The following is a 19,111-nucleotide window of genomic DNA, read 5'->3' on the forward strand; positions in this document are numbered from 1 at the left end:
GGCGAGGGATGTCATGCTGCCGCCGAAAGAAAAGATGCTGCCTATAGAGCCACGCTGCAATCGGGCGCAACGCGAGCCATCTGGGATCGCTACAGAGAGCTAAGAAAGGAAGAGAGAGACGTATTATCCGAAAAAAGAAGCGAGAGGCCGAAATATCTGAGTGTGAGGAGCTTGAGATGGTGGCCAACAGGAACAACGCCCGATAATTCTATCAAAAAGTTCGGCGGATTAAAGAAGGTTTTAAGACCGGGGCGTTTTCCTATAAGATTATCTGGAAAATCTGTGCCAATTACCGCGGGATTAGTTTTCTAAATATCGCCTACAAGGTTCTAGCGAGCGTATTGTGTGAAAGGTTGAAGCCCACCGTCAACCAACTGATTGGACCTTATCAGTGTGGCTTTAGACCTGGAAAGTCTACCATCGACCAAATATTTACTATTTAGTACAATACGCCAAATCTTGGAAAACACTCACGAAAGGAGAATCGACACACACCATCTTTTCGTCGATTTCAAAGCTGCATTCGACAGCACGAAAAGGAGTTTCCTGTATGCCGCGATGTCTGAATTTGGTATCCCCACAAAACTCATACGGCTATGCAAGATGACATTGCTCAACACCAACAGCGCCGTCAGAATTGGGAAGGACGTCTCCGAGCCGTTTGATACCAAACGAGGTTTCAGACAGGGTGACTCGCTACGAGGGTATCGTACGAGCCGCAGAACTTAATCGCTCAGGCACAATTTGATATCGATATCATCGGCCGTAACAACCGCGCTGTTAGTTCTGCCTTCTCCAAACTGGATAAGGAGGCAAAGCGGCAAAACAAAAAGTGTATGATACCAAAACAAAATCACTAATGTGTCGGAGCAGTTTGTTTCCCATATGTCTAAGCTTGGTTTATGACGTTTAGGTTATGTTAGAACCGACTAGCACACTCTTAGAACTTAGTTGCACACCTAATACATACCCAGATTTTTCCAAAAGCACTGACTAAAATGTTTGAAATTTTACGAGTAATAAACATTTCTTGAATTTTTTGAAATTTCGTACAAAATTTAAAGCTATGAGATAAATGCTTTTTGTTGTAACATAAAATGTTTATATTTCAAAGAGTATTAAAAAATGAAAAAAAAAAAAACAATAAATAAATAATCAGAACTTTGCATTATGCCGCGCTGCTATTATTTTGACCGAAACTGTATAATTACTTTATATTGTCTTTAACAATTGAAAGCAGCGTATGAATCTGTTTGATAGGAACAAAAGCTCGGATTCGCATTAGACTCTCCCATATTTGCTTTAAAAGATGATTTATATATATATATATATATATATATATATATGTTTGTGTATGTATGTATATGTATGTATATATATATGCATATGGCTAGAAGATACATACCAACATTAGTGCTACTCTACGCTTATAAGTACATTAAATATTATTTTACAAATTTATCATACCATTGAGCCATACCAATGAGCTTTCGTACACACACATACATACGAGTATACACAAATACTAATGATTTTATTATCGAATATTTTTGATTTTACGTTTATTTTTGTCTTTCAGAAATTCACCATATTTTTACACAATTGAAATAACAACTCTGGTGTTAACATACAATTTTTGTAATACATGGCGTGTGTGTGTGTGTATGTATGTGCAACATTTTTGGTGCCAAAATGCAATTTTAGGTGTTTGAAAAAATATGTGAATTTTTTATAAATATAAAGGAAAAGTGTTGATTTTTGATTGACGGAAATATATTAAAATAGTTTTAAAAAAAAACCCCAAAAAAAAAACATAAAAACAAAACCAATTTCATATAAATCGACAAGTTAATAAAATTGCGCGCAGCTGTCGGATGAGTAGCGAAATTTTTCTCAATTTATTTCAACCACATTTTTTTTATTAATTTTTTTTACATATGTATATCTATCTGTTTTTTGTGCTGACTAACTGTTTTCATATTCGCGCTACAATTCGAGTGTCCAATTGAATTGAATTTAGAAACACCGGCGGCAAAGTTATTTTTTCATTACTTCTAAACTCGCAGTGCAATGCGACGCGCGAAACGGCTCAGCATCAGTGGAGCGAAGGACGCAGGCGAAAGGAGCGTGGAGCGAGGAGTGAGGAATGAGGAGGATGGAAAAAATCATAAATTTAAAATATCAAATGTAAAGTCCATACATTTTTCCAAAGCGGGATTGAGCACAAATAGCCGACGGATATTGGCATGAATAAAAAAAAAATCAAAAAAAGGAAAGAAAAAAAAATACAAAATAAAATCAAGCAATCGGAAGCAATACTGGGAAACGCTATAGTTGATTGCTGCAGTGGGCGGGACAGGTGCGATGTGATATGAGGATAACCAAAAAAACAAAAAAACAAAAAAGCGCAGGGTACAGGGCGGTGGTGCAGGTGGAGATCGTGGACGAAATGTCGAATGGAAAATAAATAAAGAAATTGCCAGCGGAATAAATCATTTGCTACCACTCGCGCGCGCTTCCATAACCACACAAACATACACGCATACTCACACATGCGCCCTACATATTTAGCCGTATTTTTATTTGACGCTATTTCTTTATGCACATACTGCAAATACATACATACATATAGGGTGGTTCATATAGTGGTTTTTTTCTTAGTCATAAGTTATTTTCACAGTGGCAGCCCTTTCTCGCTGTAAATCTTGACAGAAAGTCAATAAGCAGCATGGGGATCGGCAGACCCGCACAAGATCGACGAGAAGCCAAATCTTCCTCAGAGAGTGACAGTTAGTAAGGGTTTTGAAGTGGTGGCATTATTGGCACATTTGTTGGAGCCACCATTGCGGTCAACGGTGAGCGTTGCAGAGGCATGAAATCACGATTTTTTGGGGCCGGAAATTGCATCCATGGATTTGAGCGATCTTTGGTTTCAGCAGGACGTGGCGCTTTACCCACAGCTTATGCCACAATCGATATTTTGGGCGTCAAGCTCGGTAATGGATGGAAATCATGGGTGCATTTAGGTTAAATGAAGTGGGTCGCTGGAAGGAAACAACTTATGGTCATGTGACGTCTATTATTGCGCCAAATGAAACCTCGGGGAGAAATGAAACCAACGGTGACATTCAATAAAAATTTTGTCACTCCCTTTCCTTCTAGGAAAGAATGGAGTAAGGGACTTTTACTTAACAACTTCGACACTACTGTTTAACTGACGGTTCAAAAATGGTTTGTGATGTTAAAGCAGGTATATATTCTGATAGATTTAGAATCTATGCGTCTTCCTAATGCCTGCAGTGTCTTCCAGGCGAAAGTATTGGCAATTGAGGAATTTTGTAGGCTACTAATCGCATATTTCTCTTTTAAAGACAATATCGCTACTCGGATAGCCAAACTGTGCCGGATTCGACTACATCAACCACTAAACTGGTGGAACAAAGCAGAAATAGCCTTACGACCTTAAGTAAAAACCATAAAGTTACTTTAATGTGGGTCCCGGGACATCGGAACATTGAAGAAAACGAAAAAGTGAACGAAGTGACAAGAGGAGGATCTGCCATGGGTAGCATTCTTGCAGAATCGGTATTCACACCACTGGATGTAATCAAGAATGCAATATCTTCAAAATACCTACGAATCGCGGATTGTAAATGAAGGGATCAGACAACCCGCAAGGTAAGCAAGACGTTATGGCCCACCTACAATCACAAACAAACGTCAACATTGACAAATATGAAACGAAGGGATGCCTGCAGACTCACGGCAGTGATAACTGACTTCTAGCCCCGAGGAGAGCAGGCAGCCAAAATGGGCATACCTTACAATTTATGCTGCTACGTAGCTGTAATCAAGCGGAGAAAAAGGAAACTATCTTCCACTGTGAGTGCCCTGCCCTATGGAAGGCAAGGATGTTAATCCTTAATGATTTTGGGTAATAAATGAAATGAAATGAAATGAAACGATGTTAATCCATAGCACACTGCTTTTTGAAAACCTCGAAGAGCTGGCCGGCATAGACGTAAACAACCTTATAAGGCTTCTCAACCGCACATACTGGATTAGCCGTGAAGAAATAATTGTAAAACTTGTGGGTAGCGAGGATGTGATAACCAAATTTAGCAGAAGCACTAATTGGATTCTTAATGAATCACTACTTCAACGAACCAACCATCCAAGCTCGGCAAACCTTTCTTGAGATAGAGCCAGAAACAGACACCAAGGACTTGAAAAACTGTCATAACAGGATATGCTACTCAATACCAGCCGCGACAGCCTGTAATCCGTAAGTATGACCCGTAAGTAATGGCAGCATGAGTTCTTTCGAATAAGCCAATGATATTCCGACTATCGAATATAGAAGCCGCCGTAGCCGATGGGTCGGTGCGTGACTGCCATTCGAAACTGCACAGATTCGAAAACCCAGACACGAATTGATAGAAAAAGTTGATAGCGGTCGCCCCTCGACAGGCAATGGTACACCTCCGAGTGCATCTGTGCCACGAGAAAGCTTCTCATAAAAAATATCTGCCATAAAACTGTAGGTCAGTCCATTTGTGGAACAGCAACAAGACGTACACCACAAATAGGAGGAAGAGCTCGGCCAACTACCCCAAAAGGATGTAAGCATTTTCCATTTTTAAGAAGAAACCACTATATGGACCACCCTTTGCACGTGCAAATGTATTTACTCAATTGCAGAATTCCTGGCCATGCGACGCTGCGACATTAGAAAAGTACAACATTGACGACAACATCATCCTCAGCGCTGAATGCTAGTACCAACTATGTATGTATGTATGTATGTATGTATGTATGTATGTATGTATGTGTGTCATCCCATGTCATAATGTAATACTATCACCCATGGAAGAAGCAGCCGCGCGATGGGCAGTAATGCGAAAGCGCTGTGAGATCCGTCAGCTGCGCGCCAACTCGCATGCACACACACGAACTACGTCAAAGCTGACAAACTGCAACAACAACAATACCAATAGCAGCAGCAGCAGTAACCTTCACTGGCAGCAGCACTCGCACTACAAGGCGCACCAGCAACGATGTCCACATACCTATTCACATACTTAGCATGCCTTAGTGGCCACTTTCGCTCAAGTCTTACATACTTTTGTATTTGCTTTGCTTGCGCTCGCTTGTGTAATATGCATTCTTAGACCTACATTAGATTACAACTAATATCCTTGCAGTTCTAATTCACCTCGTTTTTTCAAATATTCACTTTTGCATTTCTTCATTTTCATCGCTGCCTTCCACTTCACTTGTCCACCTGCGCCGGTTCCATGGAATACATATCGCGCAGCAGTCGCGCTATGGGCACATTGCCAATTGTCTCCTTGAAGAAGAGCGCCTCGATGGTGGCTGCGCGTATTGTACGCAAAGATGGCAATAGCAGCAGTAAACGTCCGAAGCGCGTCGCTTGTCGTGGGTAGCGTAGACGCACATGATCGGAGAGTATGCATTGCGCTTGATCTTGCAGCATCTCGACCGGTTGTACATCACAGAGTCCAGCTGTTTCGGGCGCAAAGAGCGCTATGGCTTTCATGCAGCCGACCTCACTGCCGTCGGGCGCGATTTGGCGAAAACGACAGAGTATCTCTTGAATGGTCTTCATTTCGACTTGTGTGGCATCGTCTTGGAGCACGCGCTCTTTGATGAGTGGTGATTCGAGTATCGGTGTGAGATCGAGCGGTATGGTCCATTGGGCGAGGTTGAGCAGGAAAAGCTCTTTCCAAGATTCCTGTGGCGGCATGCGTTTGAGAGAAAAAGAGATGGAAATGTTGTAGAGAGTTGTGAAAAAAGATGCTTCATAAAAAAAAAATTTAGTGTAAAATATAATAGCGATAGGGGCTTTTTGTACAAAAATTATATGTATTTCTTTATTAAAAATTTTATTTTATATTATTTATAAAACTATTATTCAAGCCCCTCCAAAACAAACTTCTTTATGAAAGTCTTCATCTCCTAACTAAACCACATTTTCTCCACTCCTGCGCTAATATTTGCGCAATTCAACTCACCTGCAGCAATAAATGTTGATCGTTCTTGGTGAGCGTCTGGAATGGCATCAAACACTTAACCCATCGCACCGCCATGAAGAGCAAACGCGCTGTGGTCTCTTGCAGCATCTCCCATGACAGAAGTCGCGAATCGACACCAATCAATTGCTGTGGCAGCGCCGGAAAAAGCAACGAATTATGCACCTGGTACTGAATGATTTCCTGACACTTATCCGGGCTGAGTAACAGTTCAAGGAAACCATTTTGACGTGCAGCATACAACGCTGCAGCTTGACTAGCCGCCGCGGCCGCTGAAGAGCTTGAGCTAGTTGAGATGCCAGTGCCGCTGTGTTGAGCCGCTGGCGAGTGGCTGGAGAGTGGTGACGAACGCGATGGTGTGCTGCTACTTGCGGCCAAGCTACTACCGCCGCTGCTCGGCTTGCAATTCTGATTGTTTATGCTGTTATCGTTGTTGTTGTCCACATCCGCGTTACTGTTATTATTATTGCTATTGCCATTAATGATGATAATCGGTGATGCCGGTCCACCAGTGACATTCGTGTCAGTAAGTGATGGCACCGGTGAAGCGCTCGTCGACATTGGCGGCGTAGCTGAAGGCGTTTCTGTTTCAACATTCACGCGCGGACTCTCGCTGCCCAACGAGCTACGTCCGCCAATACTCGAAATGGATTGTATAGAAGGTGTAGGCGAAGGTGAAGAGTAATTATGTGTAGTCATAGTGGATTTGGCGTAGAATTCTAAGCTGGTGGTGCTAGCAGCACCACCGCTAGCCGCACCCGAGGAGCCGCCACTATTCGTCAAATCAAAAGTAGGTACAACATTGCTGCCATTGCCGGCTGTAAGCGACAAGGGCATATGCTTAGTAGATGGTGGATGTGCAGCGGCGCTTACCGCACCCACAATGGTGGCGGCTGTAGTAGCCGCCGCTGTTGCTGTCATGCTGGGCAACTTACTTGTGGCCTCGGCGATGAGATTGTGATGCATGTGGGGCAGCAGGTGCGGCGGAAATGGTAATGGTGGATGTGGTGGCACAGCAACGGCGCCATTTTGCAAAGCGCTATGCTGCCCCAGCGCATGTCCGGGATGATGAAAGGCAGTTGGGTGCGCTGGTGGTTGGAAACCCTGCACGGGGTGGGTGGAAATGTGCGATGTGTAATTGAAGGAAGCCGACACATTGGTGACCAACGAGACAGGCAGGTGGTGACCGGGATGATGGTGGGCGTGATGCGCCGCCAAGCCATTGTGATGGTGATGATGATGATGATGCGGATGGTGGGGATGATGGTGATGCAACTGTGGATGCAGTTTCGGTTTGCGTGGACCGCGCTCATGTTGAACGGCTGGAAGAAAAGGAGGGAAAGGTAGAGTTGTAGAGTTAGACGTTTTATGAAACGAAGAAGCAAGAGTTGACGCATATTATTTTATGTATCATAAATGAAAGATTTGTGATAAAGATTAGATATTCAGTTTTTAAAGCACGATTTGTATTAGAGATCAGGCTAAAATAAGGCTAATATGGCACGGTAAAGAAGATCTAAAAATTGCGTTCCCTACAAATCGGCCCGCCCTAATGCTCATAAGCGATAGTCAAGCAGCTATCTTAGCATTAAAGTCACCTACAACCAATTCAAAAACTGTCAGACAATGTCAAGAAGAAAGTAATGTTTAGCACATGCGACAGACATCACTCTCATCTGGGTACCTGGCCATAGAAACATAGAAGGAAATGGGAAAACCGATGAACTGGCAAAACAGGGGGCATCCTTTAACAAGTCCGAAAATTTAGAAATTGACTGCCCGCAAAGTGTGCGCAAAAGGGAGATTTTCTCGCTATTCCAGAAGCAAGCAGATTGACAGATTAATCAATACGGATACCTGAAAAATAACTGAAGAAACGTGGCCCAATTTTAATAAATCTAGAACTGACGAGTTATTAAGAAAGCCACGGGCAGACATTTTCAGAATTACATCAACAATAACCGACCACTGGCCTTTGGGAGGCCATGGAAGATGGGGTGGCCCTACAACGATAGGTGTAGAATAGGCCGGGTCGATTTGTGGGGAGGCAAAAAAAATCGACCATTGCTCTGTGAAAATCATATTCTAGGGATCAAAATAATGATGTCCCCCAATTTGGGTCGAACTTTTTAGTTTCTTTTCTCATGTAAAGGGCAAAAATGGTGATATTTTGAAATGATTGTATGGGGAACCCCCCAGGGGAGTTCCAGGGGGTGTGCCGCTGGCATGGGTGGATCGGCCGTCCAAAGTTAGTGGGGGTCGGTCATACATTTGGACTCGATTGGAACACTCTAAATGGGTCAAAGTGGGATTTTTCGTTCGTCCCAAATTAGGGGACATCAGAATTCGTTTTAGAGGTATGGTTCCTTCGGCAAAGTTTCCTATTTTGATCCCTAGAATATGATTTTCACAGAGCAATGAGCGATTTTTAAATCGACCCGCCCTAGTGTAGAAGCTGCAATCAAGAAGAATCTAAGGAAGCAGTCTTTTACTCTCGGTGTGAGCACCCAAGTATGATTGCTTTACGACATAGAATGCTGGGGGAATGCTCGATGGTTAACTTGAAGGAAATTGCGGAAAAAATAGACGACTTAGCAGATTCATAGTCAAATTGAGATGGTTCGACTAATAAAAAGTAGTGGTTCTACAAGTGGTGTATCAAAATGGCATCTTGGGTCTGGGCTGTGTCGCTCAGACAACACCTACACTAACCAATGCTCATAAGTGTAAGCGTTCGCAATGTATCTATGCCTAACTAAGCTTTCGTATGCGCTTATCTTAACTCGTTTGGGGTTTTCATCTTTGGCAACCCCCGCGTAAAATGATCTGTTTAAGGTTCTCGTGGAATGTTTCAACCCTATAATTTTCTTTTTTAACGACCTTTCATTATAGCTATTTTGAGAACGGGTCAAAAATGCCTATTTAGGTGGAAGGTGGAACATGCCCTGTTTACGAGGAGTCTTTTCAGAAATACAGGGTGGGTCATATAGCGTTTGCTTTTTGAACCACCTATTTTTGAGAATGGTAACACAAATGACATGTCAAATGTGTTCATAATTTACTTAAAGGTTTGACATTTACGAAATGGGACGCTATACGCTTGAACAAAATTGGGAAATATTGAAAACCTATTTCCAAAGTGACGAGTCTTCTTCTTCTTTTTTTACACAGTAGAGAAGCAAATGCATCCAGTAGAGAAGCAAATGCATCCACAACGAGTCACTGTTTGGCGCGGTTTTCGGTCTGGCGGCATCATCGGGCCATTTTTTTCGAAAATGAGCGAGGAGCCGCGGTTACAGTAAATGGCGAGCCTTACCGTGACATGCTTTACGAGTTGTTTCCAAAATTGAAGAGGACGACATGGACGACATTTTATTTCAACAGGACGGTGCAACTTGTCACACTGCCAAAGTTACACTCGAACTTTTGGCTACCGTTTTTGAATTCCGATATCAATTGGCCGCCTCGGAGCTGTGATTTAAGCCCGTTGGACTATTTTTTGTAGGAAGCCGTTAAGGACAAATGCTATGCGAGCTATCCAGAGACGACTGATGCTTTAAAACACGAAATCGAAGTTGCTATTCATGAAATTGGAGCCCAAACAATCGAAAATGTGCTTAAAAATGATTGATCGAATGGCCTACTGTAAAGCCAGTCGTGGCAGTCATTTGAACGATATTATTTTTCATTCATAAATGACAATGTTCAATCTTCAAAATAAAAAAAAATTTTGAAAAAATATTGATACGGTTTTTTTTTATAGCCGATTCAAAAAGCTAATTTTACAAGGCCCACCCTATAAAATCGAAAGGTTTGTCATTGCCTGCCGAGGGGCGACCCCTATCAGAAAAAACCTTTTCTATCAATTTGGTGCTTCATGCTCACAGCGGGGTTCGAGCCCGGGAACTATCGAATGATAGTCTGGCACCAGCCAACCAACTAAAACTATCATTTGCATTGGTACCGATTTTGGCCATCGCAAGGTGTAAGAGGCCCGTTTGAAAAGTCTATGAGAAAATAAAAATTAATTGCTTGGAGTAAACCTTTTTTAGTTTTCGACATACTTAGTTTCCGTTTAGGCACTTACATTTTGTACACTTCATGCACTTCGTCCATCTGTTCTAGTTTGTTGATCGCTCCCGAATTATAGGATTTGTCCAAGTCTAAAAAATATCCATCCGTTTCTGCAATCAACCCCACGTTTGAATAAAATCTTTTCCCCGTCAGCCATTTCTTCAAATTGGGGAACAAAGAGTAGTCCGAGCGATTTGAGGGAACCAAGTCTGGAGGATAGGTGGAATGTGAAACGGTTTGGAACCTTAATTCGATTAATTTTACGACCACAACTGCCGCCCTAGTCGTGATGGAAAAGGAAAATCACTCAACTTCCTCGATTCAAACGAAAGCCAAACACAAAGAGATCTAAAGATCAGGCTGAAACTTGTTGTGTGTTCTTCCAAGAGATGCTACTAACTAAACATAACCTTGATATGCGCCATACAGTAGTGCCATCTCTGACTATGCACTACGCACGGACTTTCTAAATAACCTTTGTAGTTGAAAAAAATATTGGATTTTCACACCAGTATTGGCGAAGTTTCGACTTTAGCAAATGTCTCTCTACCAGGAAGTTGAAAGACCGAAAATGGTTAAAGTTCACTTTGAAGTTGGGAATAGCTTACCTGCTTGGTTAGTAAAGCTAACTTGTGAGTTAGAGGAGAAAATGACTCTGAATCTTAAGTTCTACTTGAACTATTCATCCATACTCTAACAAAAATTCTTTAAAACTTTTTCCACTCTCCACTGAACTGTTAACTTTCGGTTCTTCCCCACCATCACTTCATTTCTCCAACTTCCTTTCATGCGCACCCACCACCGTATACAATATATGGCTGCATATAATTTAAATCATCTTCCTCAAATTAACTTTATTTATTTAAGTACTTAAAAGCAGATTATCGCAATTATCCACTTGAATTGATTTTGTGCGAGTATTTTTGCGGCATTTGCATCTCGATTCGCTGGAAGCTTTTTCGGCTGCCTGATACTTGATTGACTTGAAAATTTTGTGCGCGTGTATGTTGTATGTTAAAGTGTGTGTATGTGTGTCTGTTCGTGCCAAATCAGCAAAAAGGCAACAAACCCCAATACTCATGCAAAAGAGTGATAGACGCCCAAAAGGAAGGCAAATCAAAAGTTGGTAAAAAGTTGCGTGAAACTCAAACAAACCCGCTTCTAGTGCGTGAGTGAAGTTAACTGCGAAGTGGTGTTGTGTGAGATGTAGTCCTCTGTTTGTGCTGCTTTTGATTTTCGATTAGATAAAATGCCGAATTTGTAGATATTTTTTGTGCAAATATATGCATGAGTGTGTGTGACTTGAAAGACGTATTAAAAATAGGGGAAGGTATGATATATTTAGAAAAAAATTCTTCAACTCATTTGAAACTTTGTGAAAGGGGATACTAAATATTTAAAAAATGCGATTATACATCTTAACTAAACCTACAACCTTTCGTTGGTTTGAGTTGAGTTCAAAAACCACGCGAGTAGATTTTGATTTCTTTACCGAAGGCATATCTTCAGTATAGGGTTTGATTGAAAAGTAATGAGCCTTCCCGCGCGGAGCGTCTGCCAAGCGATCAACCGAATCAGCTGATGGGGGAAAATGATCGTTGGACCTTCCCCTTCCACTAGAAACCGGTCCCAGTTCGCTGGCAACAGCGGTGCAGTCAACATCGCTCCGCGCGTAAAAGCTGTTTTAAAAGTGTGTTAGGATTTTGCGGTGGCGAAGATGCAGCTGATCATCTTTTTCGACTCTCGAGGCATCGTCCACAAGGAGTTTGTACCTCGAGGAAGCACTGTAAATGCGGCTAAAAAACTGCGTCGCCCGGGTTCGGCCCGACCTCATCAACAACTGGACCCTTCATCAGGACAATGCGCCGGCGCTCACCGCCTTCCTCTGCACCTCTGCATTGGCCAGAATAGGGGTTCTGGTGCATCCCCACCCTCCCTACAGCCCAGACCTGTCCCCTCTGGAATTCTTCTTGTTCCCGCGCCTGAAAAGAAAACTGAAAGGGAGGCGTTTCGAGGTGATCCAAAAAATTGGGACAGCCGAATTGAACGCGATTCCGGCGGATGAGTTTAAAAAATGTTTCCTGCAGTGGAAGGACCGCTACCAGCGGTGTATTGACGCTGAAGGGTCCTATTTTGAAGAATATTAGTTGTATAAGCCAAAAGGTTTAATAAAACTGCTTAAAAAAATAAGGCTCATTACTTTTCAATCAAACCCTGCATTTGCTCCTGCTACTTTGCTTTACGTGCGTAGATGCCGTGGCAATATCGACTATACATACGGCATGTACGTACGAAAAAGTTCTTACAGTTTGTCATACCACCTTTTTCATACGCAGTTTTCTCAAACTTACTACGAGTGCGCCTACTCGCCTTCGCCCGTGGCCATCCATTGGTTAGTTTGAAGTGGCTGTCGATAGACTATGTCTGCATAACTTAGCCCGATTAGACTAATTATGATACCACCCGAATTAAATCGAATTAATCCTAGCCAAATCGCGAGGTGAACGAATCATGGCGTGTCACTAATACAACTTGCCATTCAGATCGTCTAAAAATTCTGAGCCCATGGCTTATGTCTGCCTCTAGAGTGCTGTGCATTGGCAAAACAGCAAAATTTTAATTTCAGTCTCATTTTAGTTACTTTAACTTCTACAGAAGTCGTTGCGTACGTCCTCACTCTTTTCGCATGCCTTCCGACAAGAATGTAGCTCTTGAGCAGCTACTTGGCTGGAGGGAGCTTCTATGACTTCCCCCAGATCTATTCTGGGTACATGCCTTGTAGGCACTAAGGTGGCTTCATCGTCCATACGTACGGCATGAATGTACAAAAAAGCTCTTACAGTTCGTCATACCACCTTTTTCATACGCAGTTTTCCCAAACTTACTACGAGTGCGTCTACTCGTCTTCGCCCGTGGTCATCCAAAGGTTAATTTGTAATGACTGTCCATAGACTGCTTCGACATACCTCAGCATGGGACTTGGACTCAATGTCATACCACACGGACTAAGCCGAATTAATTCAAGCAAAACCTTTTTCATTCCTGCGGCTTCCACAGAAGTCATTGTTTGCGTCCTAACTCTTTCCGCATGCCTTCCGGTAAGAATGAAGCTTCTTGGCTGAGAGTAATCATCTTCTACCCGTCTGAAAGTGGAATGGAAATAATCTCTTTTAAAAACTCCTCTACCACCTCATTGCCTGGTATGTTCCTACTCCCATTAATACCAAATTACTCCTACTAAGAGATGTGCGATAGTTTACTATAGTTTGAAGTTTTTGTGGTAAAGATTGAAATAAATTACAAAGAGATCGCTATCAAATTTTGATAGTTGACCTTTGAGAGAGCTTTACTGGTATTACTTAGTGCTGTCCTTCCAACCATCCAATAGTTGAGTGAATCTAATCACTCCTTTTAGTGAGACTATGCCCAAACTCGAAATATTCTCCAAAAATCTGAAATGCATTTTTGTAATGAACTCAGCCCCTCCTCATCATTACAGCTCTTAACGAAATGATTTTGCGCGGCTCCGGACCCGACCAAAGATTTGTATCTGTATCCATTTATTATTTCATTAGAGCGATTCCACGTCAAGAAAGCCAAGTTTTCTGGGTGTGGTCCATTCGTAAATCGGTCGATATTTTTCACTGGTTCGCTATACGTACATATTTGAGTATAAATAGAAGAAAAGTTACCTGTATGAGAATCCTACTATGAAACTTTCAGAGATTACTGAGCCCATATATTGTGCATATGTAATTGGCGCTAACACCCTTCTTGTTTAGCCGAACTCTTCCCACTATTTGTGGAGTGCGTCTTGATATCTTTCCAGTAGTTTTTTATGATGAGCTCTTTCATGGCAGAAATACACTCGGAGGCTTGCCGTTGCATGCTGTAGAAAACACTTTTGCTATTATTTAGTGTTTCGTGCCCGGGAATTCGAACCCGTGCACTTCCGCATGGTAGTCCCCACTAACCCATCCGGCTTCGGTGTCCATCTGATTACGGAGCATTGTCTACGCTCTTAATGAAAAAAAAAACATCTGCAAAGAATCTCAGTGGATGTTTCTCACGAATGAACAAAATATTTTCCTAAGCATTTTGAACAAAAAACTAAAATTTTTTCCACTTTTTTCCCAAAAACTATTTTTAAAGTTGTTTTATCTAAAAACAAGAAAGAAAATTTTAAAACGACCACTCAAAAAAAATTTCCTATATTGTGAACAAAAAAATGAAACTTGGTTATAATATTTGTTTCTTAAGCATATTTTATCTCAATTTTAATTATTTTTCGCGAATGACGAAAATATTTTCCTAAAAATTTTGAACAAAAAACTGCAATTTTTTCCATCTTTTTCAAAAATTTGTATCTTAAAATAAAAAAGAAAATTATAAAAATTTAAAAGCAAACTCCAAAAGAATTTTCCTACAAATCTTGAACAAAAAAAAAAAATTTTTTTCTAAAATTTCATCCAAAAAGGCATTTTATTTTTTTTTGTAAAGTATATTTTATCTTAAAATTTATTATTTTTCCCGAATCACAAAAATATTTTCCTAGAAATGTTTAACAAAAAACTAAATTTTTTTCATTTTTTTCAAAAAATGATTTTTTAAGTTATTCTATCTTAAAATAAAAAGAAAAAATTTTTAAAAACGATCGTAAAAAAATGTTTCCTATAAATTTTGGACAAAACAATAAATCACCAACAATTTTTTTCTAAAATTTTTTGTGTGTATATTTTATCTTAAAATAATTATTTTATGTCCTAAAAATTTTGAATAAAAAAATAAAATATTTTTCTAGAAAAGTATATATTATCTTCAAGTTAAAAAAAATATATAGAAATGTATTGAACACAAAGAAAAATCTAAATACAAAAATGTCTTCAATGAAAAATTTATTTTTTGCAGTTCATCAATGATCGGAGCCACTGCAGGACATGTTTTAGATTCCCCAAAATAACAAACTGACGTTGAATTTTTGCACCCAGAACGCTTTATGTAATCTCGTAAAGCAGACTTTATATTCTCCACAAATCCTGAATTCAAAACTTTTTTTCCTTGTTGACATTCCTATTACTTAATTTTGAAAAACCTCTGTCTCCGAGGACACATCTTGTTTCGAGAGTATTATTACTAATTAAATTTTGTATGTTTTCATGTAGATATGGATGTATGTAATAAAAATTCTAGTAATGAAACACTTCATTTTTGAATCTATAATCCTTTTTATGTCTTTTTTAAGTGCTATACGTTTTAGGGTATGATCCCATGGGACAATGCAAGGCCAACTGCGAAGCGCGGCGCGTTGCACCAGACTATACTGCGCATCAAAACTTTACACAGTTTGACAAAAAATTCGATATCTTCAGAACGGATTGGATGAACAAATTTTTTTTTTACAGATTATTAAAGGTTAGCATTGTACGCTTAATCTGACTGTAATATTGTCCATTTAGAGCGTGAAGAACGCAAAAATAAAAAATTATTGTTAAAAATTATTGTTTGAACAAATACACAGTCTATGAACGTTAAATCGATAGAGTAAATATTTTTCGGTAACCGAAATAAATTTCATCAAATTATCAATTGCAGTTTCTGAGATATTAATTTTACAAGAATATCATGCAAAAAAATTCAATTGTTAATAACATAAACAAGAAGCGAAATGAAAAAAACTATTCACAGCAATTATTATATGACAAATTCTCTATCCAAAAATGCATTTGATTTTAAAAACGGGAATTGATGGAAAATTCGGAGCCCACTTTACGTGGTTTGACTCTTCTTTTACTACTTATTATATTCAAGCTCACAAAAATTCTCAGAAAAATTTGATACCATGTATAAAATTCTTGGGTCATTCGACTGAAGTCGCTCATTAAGAACGCTTTAAGTTTCGGGTTCAGGGCAGTAGCATTTTCAGTTTAGGCCTCGTGCATCTAAGGGGCTAAAACCTTCTCCTCAGCTTGCAAAAACCGCTGGAAGCCCTGCCGTTCTTGTACGCATGGACTCGATTCCATACCAAGTAAGAGTATTTCCGTCCGTACTCACCTGCTTCCTTATTTCTCTAAAACACCAATTTTGTTCTGGCTCTTAGTACGGACGTTTGCTTATGTAAAAGGTTTTATGGATCTCCAAACTTCCTGAACAAATTTCGAGTTAGTCACTACAGACGGAAAGTCTTAACTGCAGCCTTGACTGGAGCTTTGACTGCCGCCTGACTGCCTACAAATAAGTTGAATTTTGAAAGAGGGAGGTCCATATTGCTTGCCAATTTTGTCGCTTTATTAATTACATAAATCCTGAACTACTTGAAAAATGTGCGGTAGTCTGGAAGCTTGAAAACTGCTTTTAAAGCGAGTTGTTGAGAGAAGGCGTCAGATTTTGTTTCAGTGTCTACTTTTGAAGTATCTGTGAAGATTGCAATGTTATCATATTTGAGAACTATTAAAGCTCCCCACGTTCCCATGATGAACGGAACAACCCGGATTTATGCCCTACATATGGAAGTGAGTGAGGAAGTTGTAGCAAAAATCGGTCTTTGTGATCTGATAGTCCCAGTTTCTATGTTCTACTCCTGTTATATTTGAGAGATAGGCATGACATTTCATGTATGTTTCCCTAGATGGTCTGGTTGCTTAACAATTATTCTTCGTTCACAGATTTGAATACCATAATATTTTTGGTAATTTCCAACTTAATTTTTTCTTTAATTTTATCTAATAGTTTGTCCTTAGTCTGTTAAAATTTAGCTACAAAAATAAAATAAATAAATAAGAACTATTCCCAGAAATTTCACATCTTTTAACAGGCTTAGGTTTATACCATTAAGTGATGTTGTTCTGAAACCTTCTATTTTATTTCGCCTCGTGAAATGGAAAACTTCGATTATAAAAGAATTAATTCCGAGGCAAGTTCACCCTATCCACACCTTCCGCCAAGGACTTTTTAATGGTTTTTGAGGTGTTTCTGTCTTACTGAAAACTGATAGTGTAAGCAGGAGTTATTTTAATTGGACCGGCCGGAGACATTCTGTTGTTCGTTGAGGAAACAGAAGCTGCTGTTAAAAACAATTTAAATAATAATTTTCCAAACTAAACAGAAAGAAAAAATTTGTATTTTTGTATAATTTTTTTCTATCAGTGGTTATTAAAAAATGTGGATACATATGGCTCTGAAGATGTCAACTGCAGGTTAAACAAGGGCGGCATTCGGGCGAATGCATACAGTAGAAGTGAGTTCGCAAATCTTCAGGCGCACTAAACTACGAATATTCGGCTCATGCGTGAAGTCCATCATGTTGTACGGAGACGAAACATGGCTGGACTCTAACAGCATCACACAGAGGCTACAATCTTTCGTCAACAAATGCGTCAGATGCTGACATCTCATGGGACGGTGTGAAAATAGCAGCACACAACCGTGTTCGATGGAAAAGTCTTGTCGAGATCCTATGTTCCGAGAGGAGTGAACAAGGAAAAAACAAACTGGCTGTGAAGCAGCTACATTTTTAGTCTCAAGCTTTTAACGCGAAATTTGCAGATGTAAATTTTATGATTTTAAAATCGAACAAAATAATAAATATTCAATGATCCTGAACACAAAACCTTAAATTAATGTGTTGCTATATTTTTTCTGACCTTCCCCTTTTTGCTCACAGCCATCATTTCCTAACACCCAACTCAAAAAGCGAAATGAGCAAAAAAACGACAAAAACGCTGCAATAACTTTTTGAAAAGCCTCAAAGCCTTTTGGAAGATCAAATTTTTCAATTACGCTAAAGTGGCGAGCTCATAAAATTTTCACGCCACCGATGAGCGTTGTGATATGCCTATGCGCAACCAGGCGTAGTGCGTGAAGAAGCTATGCGGTGAGACCGCGCGACGCCTTGATTGCTAAGACTTTAGGCAATTCGATGACAAACGCAAGAAATCTGAAAAAGGCAAATAAAAGAAAGATGAAAAAACTAATTGGAAAATAGGGAGAAATAGAAGAAATAACGAAAAAAAGCAAGAAAAGAAGAAGCAAAGGAAAAGTTAAAGGCAAAGTGCAGGCATAAAAAGTTTCCACAAGTGCCAACGAAAAGTATGAGGCTGGCATAATTTTTAATGGGGAATTGCAACTTTTTAACCCTTTCGAGTGTAAGCGCTAACGAGATCGTATGGCATTTGCCACTTTGGAAGTATTTTTTTCTTTAACTTAATTTTGCAGCATCTGTGTTGCCTTTTTTGAGGCGGTACGAATTTATGCGGTTACGTTGGGGAAACTTAAATAGACTTTTGTGTTAAGACTTTGTTAAGGGGGAGGAGGGAATTGCTTGAGTGTGCAAGTTGTAATTTGTTTTTGGTGTTTTTTTTTTGTACTTTTGCTGCTGCAAAACGGCAGCATCTTCTGACGTTGGTCGACGGGAAGTGGGTTGAAATGAGAAAGTTGGCTGCATTTCGTAAGCAGCAAAGAGCTTCAGGAGTTTGTTGGTGTTGGTGAATAATTCTTGATTTTATAATTTCTTCAAGAAAAGGAAATAAAAAAGGAAATAAAAGCACAAAGTGAGAGCAATGCAATTTTGCCGCAACGAAGTTGGGCAATGCAAAAGTCGTGTCGTGGTAAATTTCGACTTGAGGCGATTGCGCCAGATCCATTTGTTATTTTTCTTATTTTCATATTAAATAAAATAGACAATAAATAAGTTTGGAGTTTAGTAACTGAATTAAATCTTTGAAGCAAGTCTTGGGGGGAAAATCAATATATGTAAATATTTTTCAATTTCTTTTGCTCTGTTGGAAAGGGTATATCTTCCATTGGAAAGAGTATTCTTCTTACTTTGGCATAAAGCTTCATTCATGGCTGACTCGCTCGACCCTGTTTCAGCAGATTGTGTTTAAATATCTGCATCATTTTTAGAGAATCTGCATAGCACCGAGGTAGGTAGGTAGGTGAAATGGTTGAAGTGCCAGTCTGGCAGTCCTCAAGTAGCACTAAAGCGC

At 39.9% G+C, this 19,111-nt stretch overlaps 1 protein-coding gene across 1 annotated transcript in view; it reads right to left on the minus strand.

The window, feature by feature from the left end:
* Positions 1-5,272: 5,272 nt before the first annotated feature.
* Positions 5,273-19,111, minus strand: part of LOC129247478 (protein dissatisfaction) — an 87,900-nt gene continuing 74,061 nt past the window's right edge. The window contains exons 4-6 of the mRNA XM_054886613.1: positions 6,895-7,375; positions 6,036-6,747; positions 5,273-5,755 (exon numbers count right to left, since the gene is read on the minus strand). Of these exons, the coding sequence (XP_054742588.1) occupies positions 5,273-5,755; positions 6,036-6,747; positions 6,895-7,375 (1,676 nt within the window). The remainder of the gene's footprint in view (positions 5,756-6,035; positions 6,748-6,894; positions 7,376-19,111) is intronic.

Source organism: Anastrepha obliqua, chromosome 5 (genome assembly GCF_027943255.1).
Source record: "Anastrepha obliqua isolate idAnaObli1 chromosome 5, idAnaObli1_1.0, whole genome shotgun sequence".
Lineage (NCBI taxonomy): Eukaryota > Metazoa > Arthropoda > Insecta > Diptera > Tephritidae > Anastrepha > Anastrepha obliqua.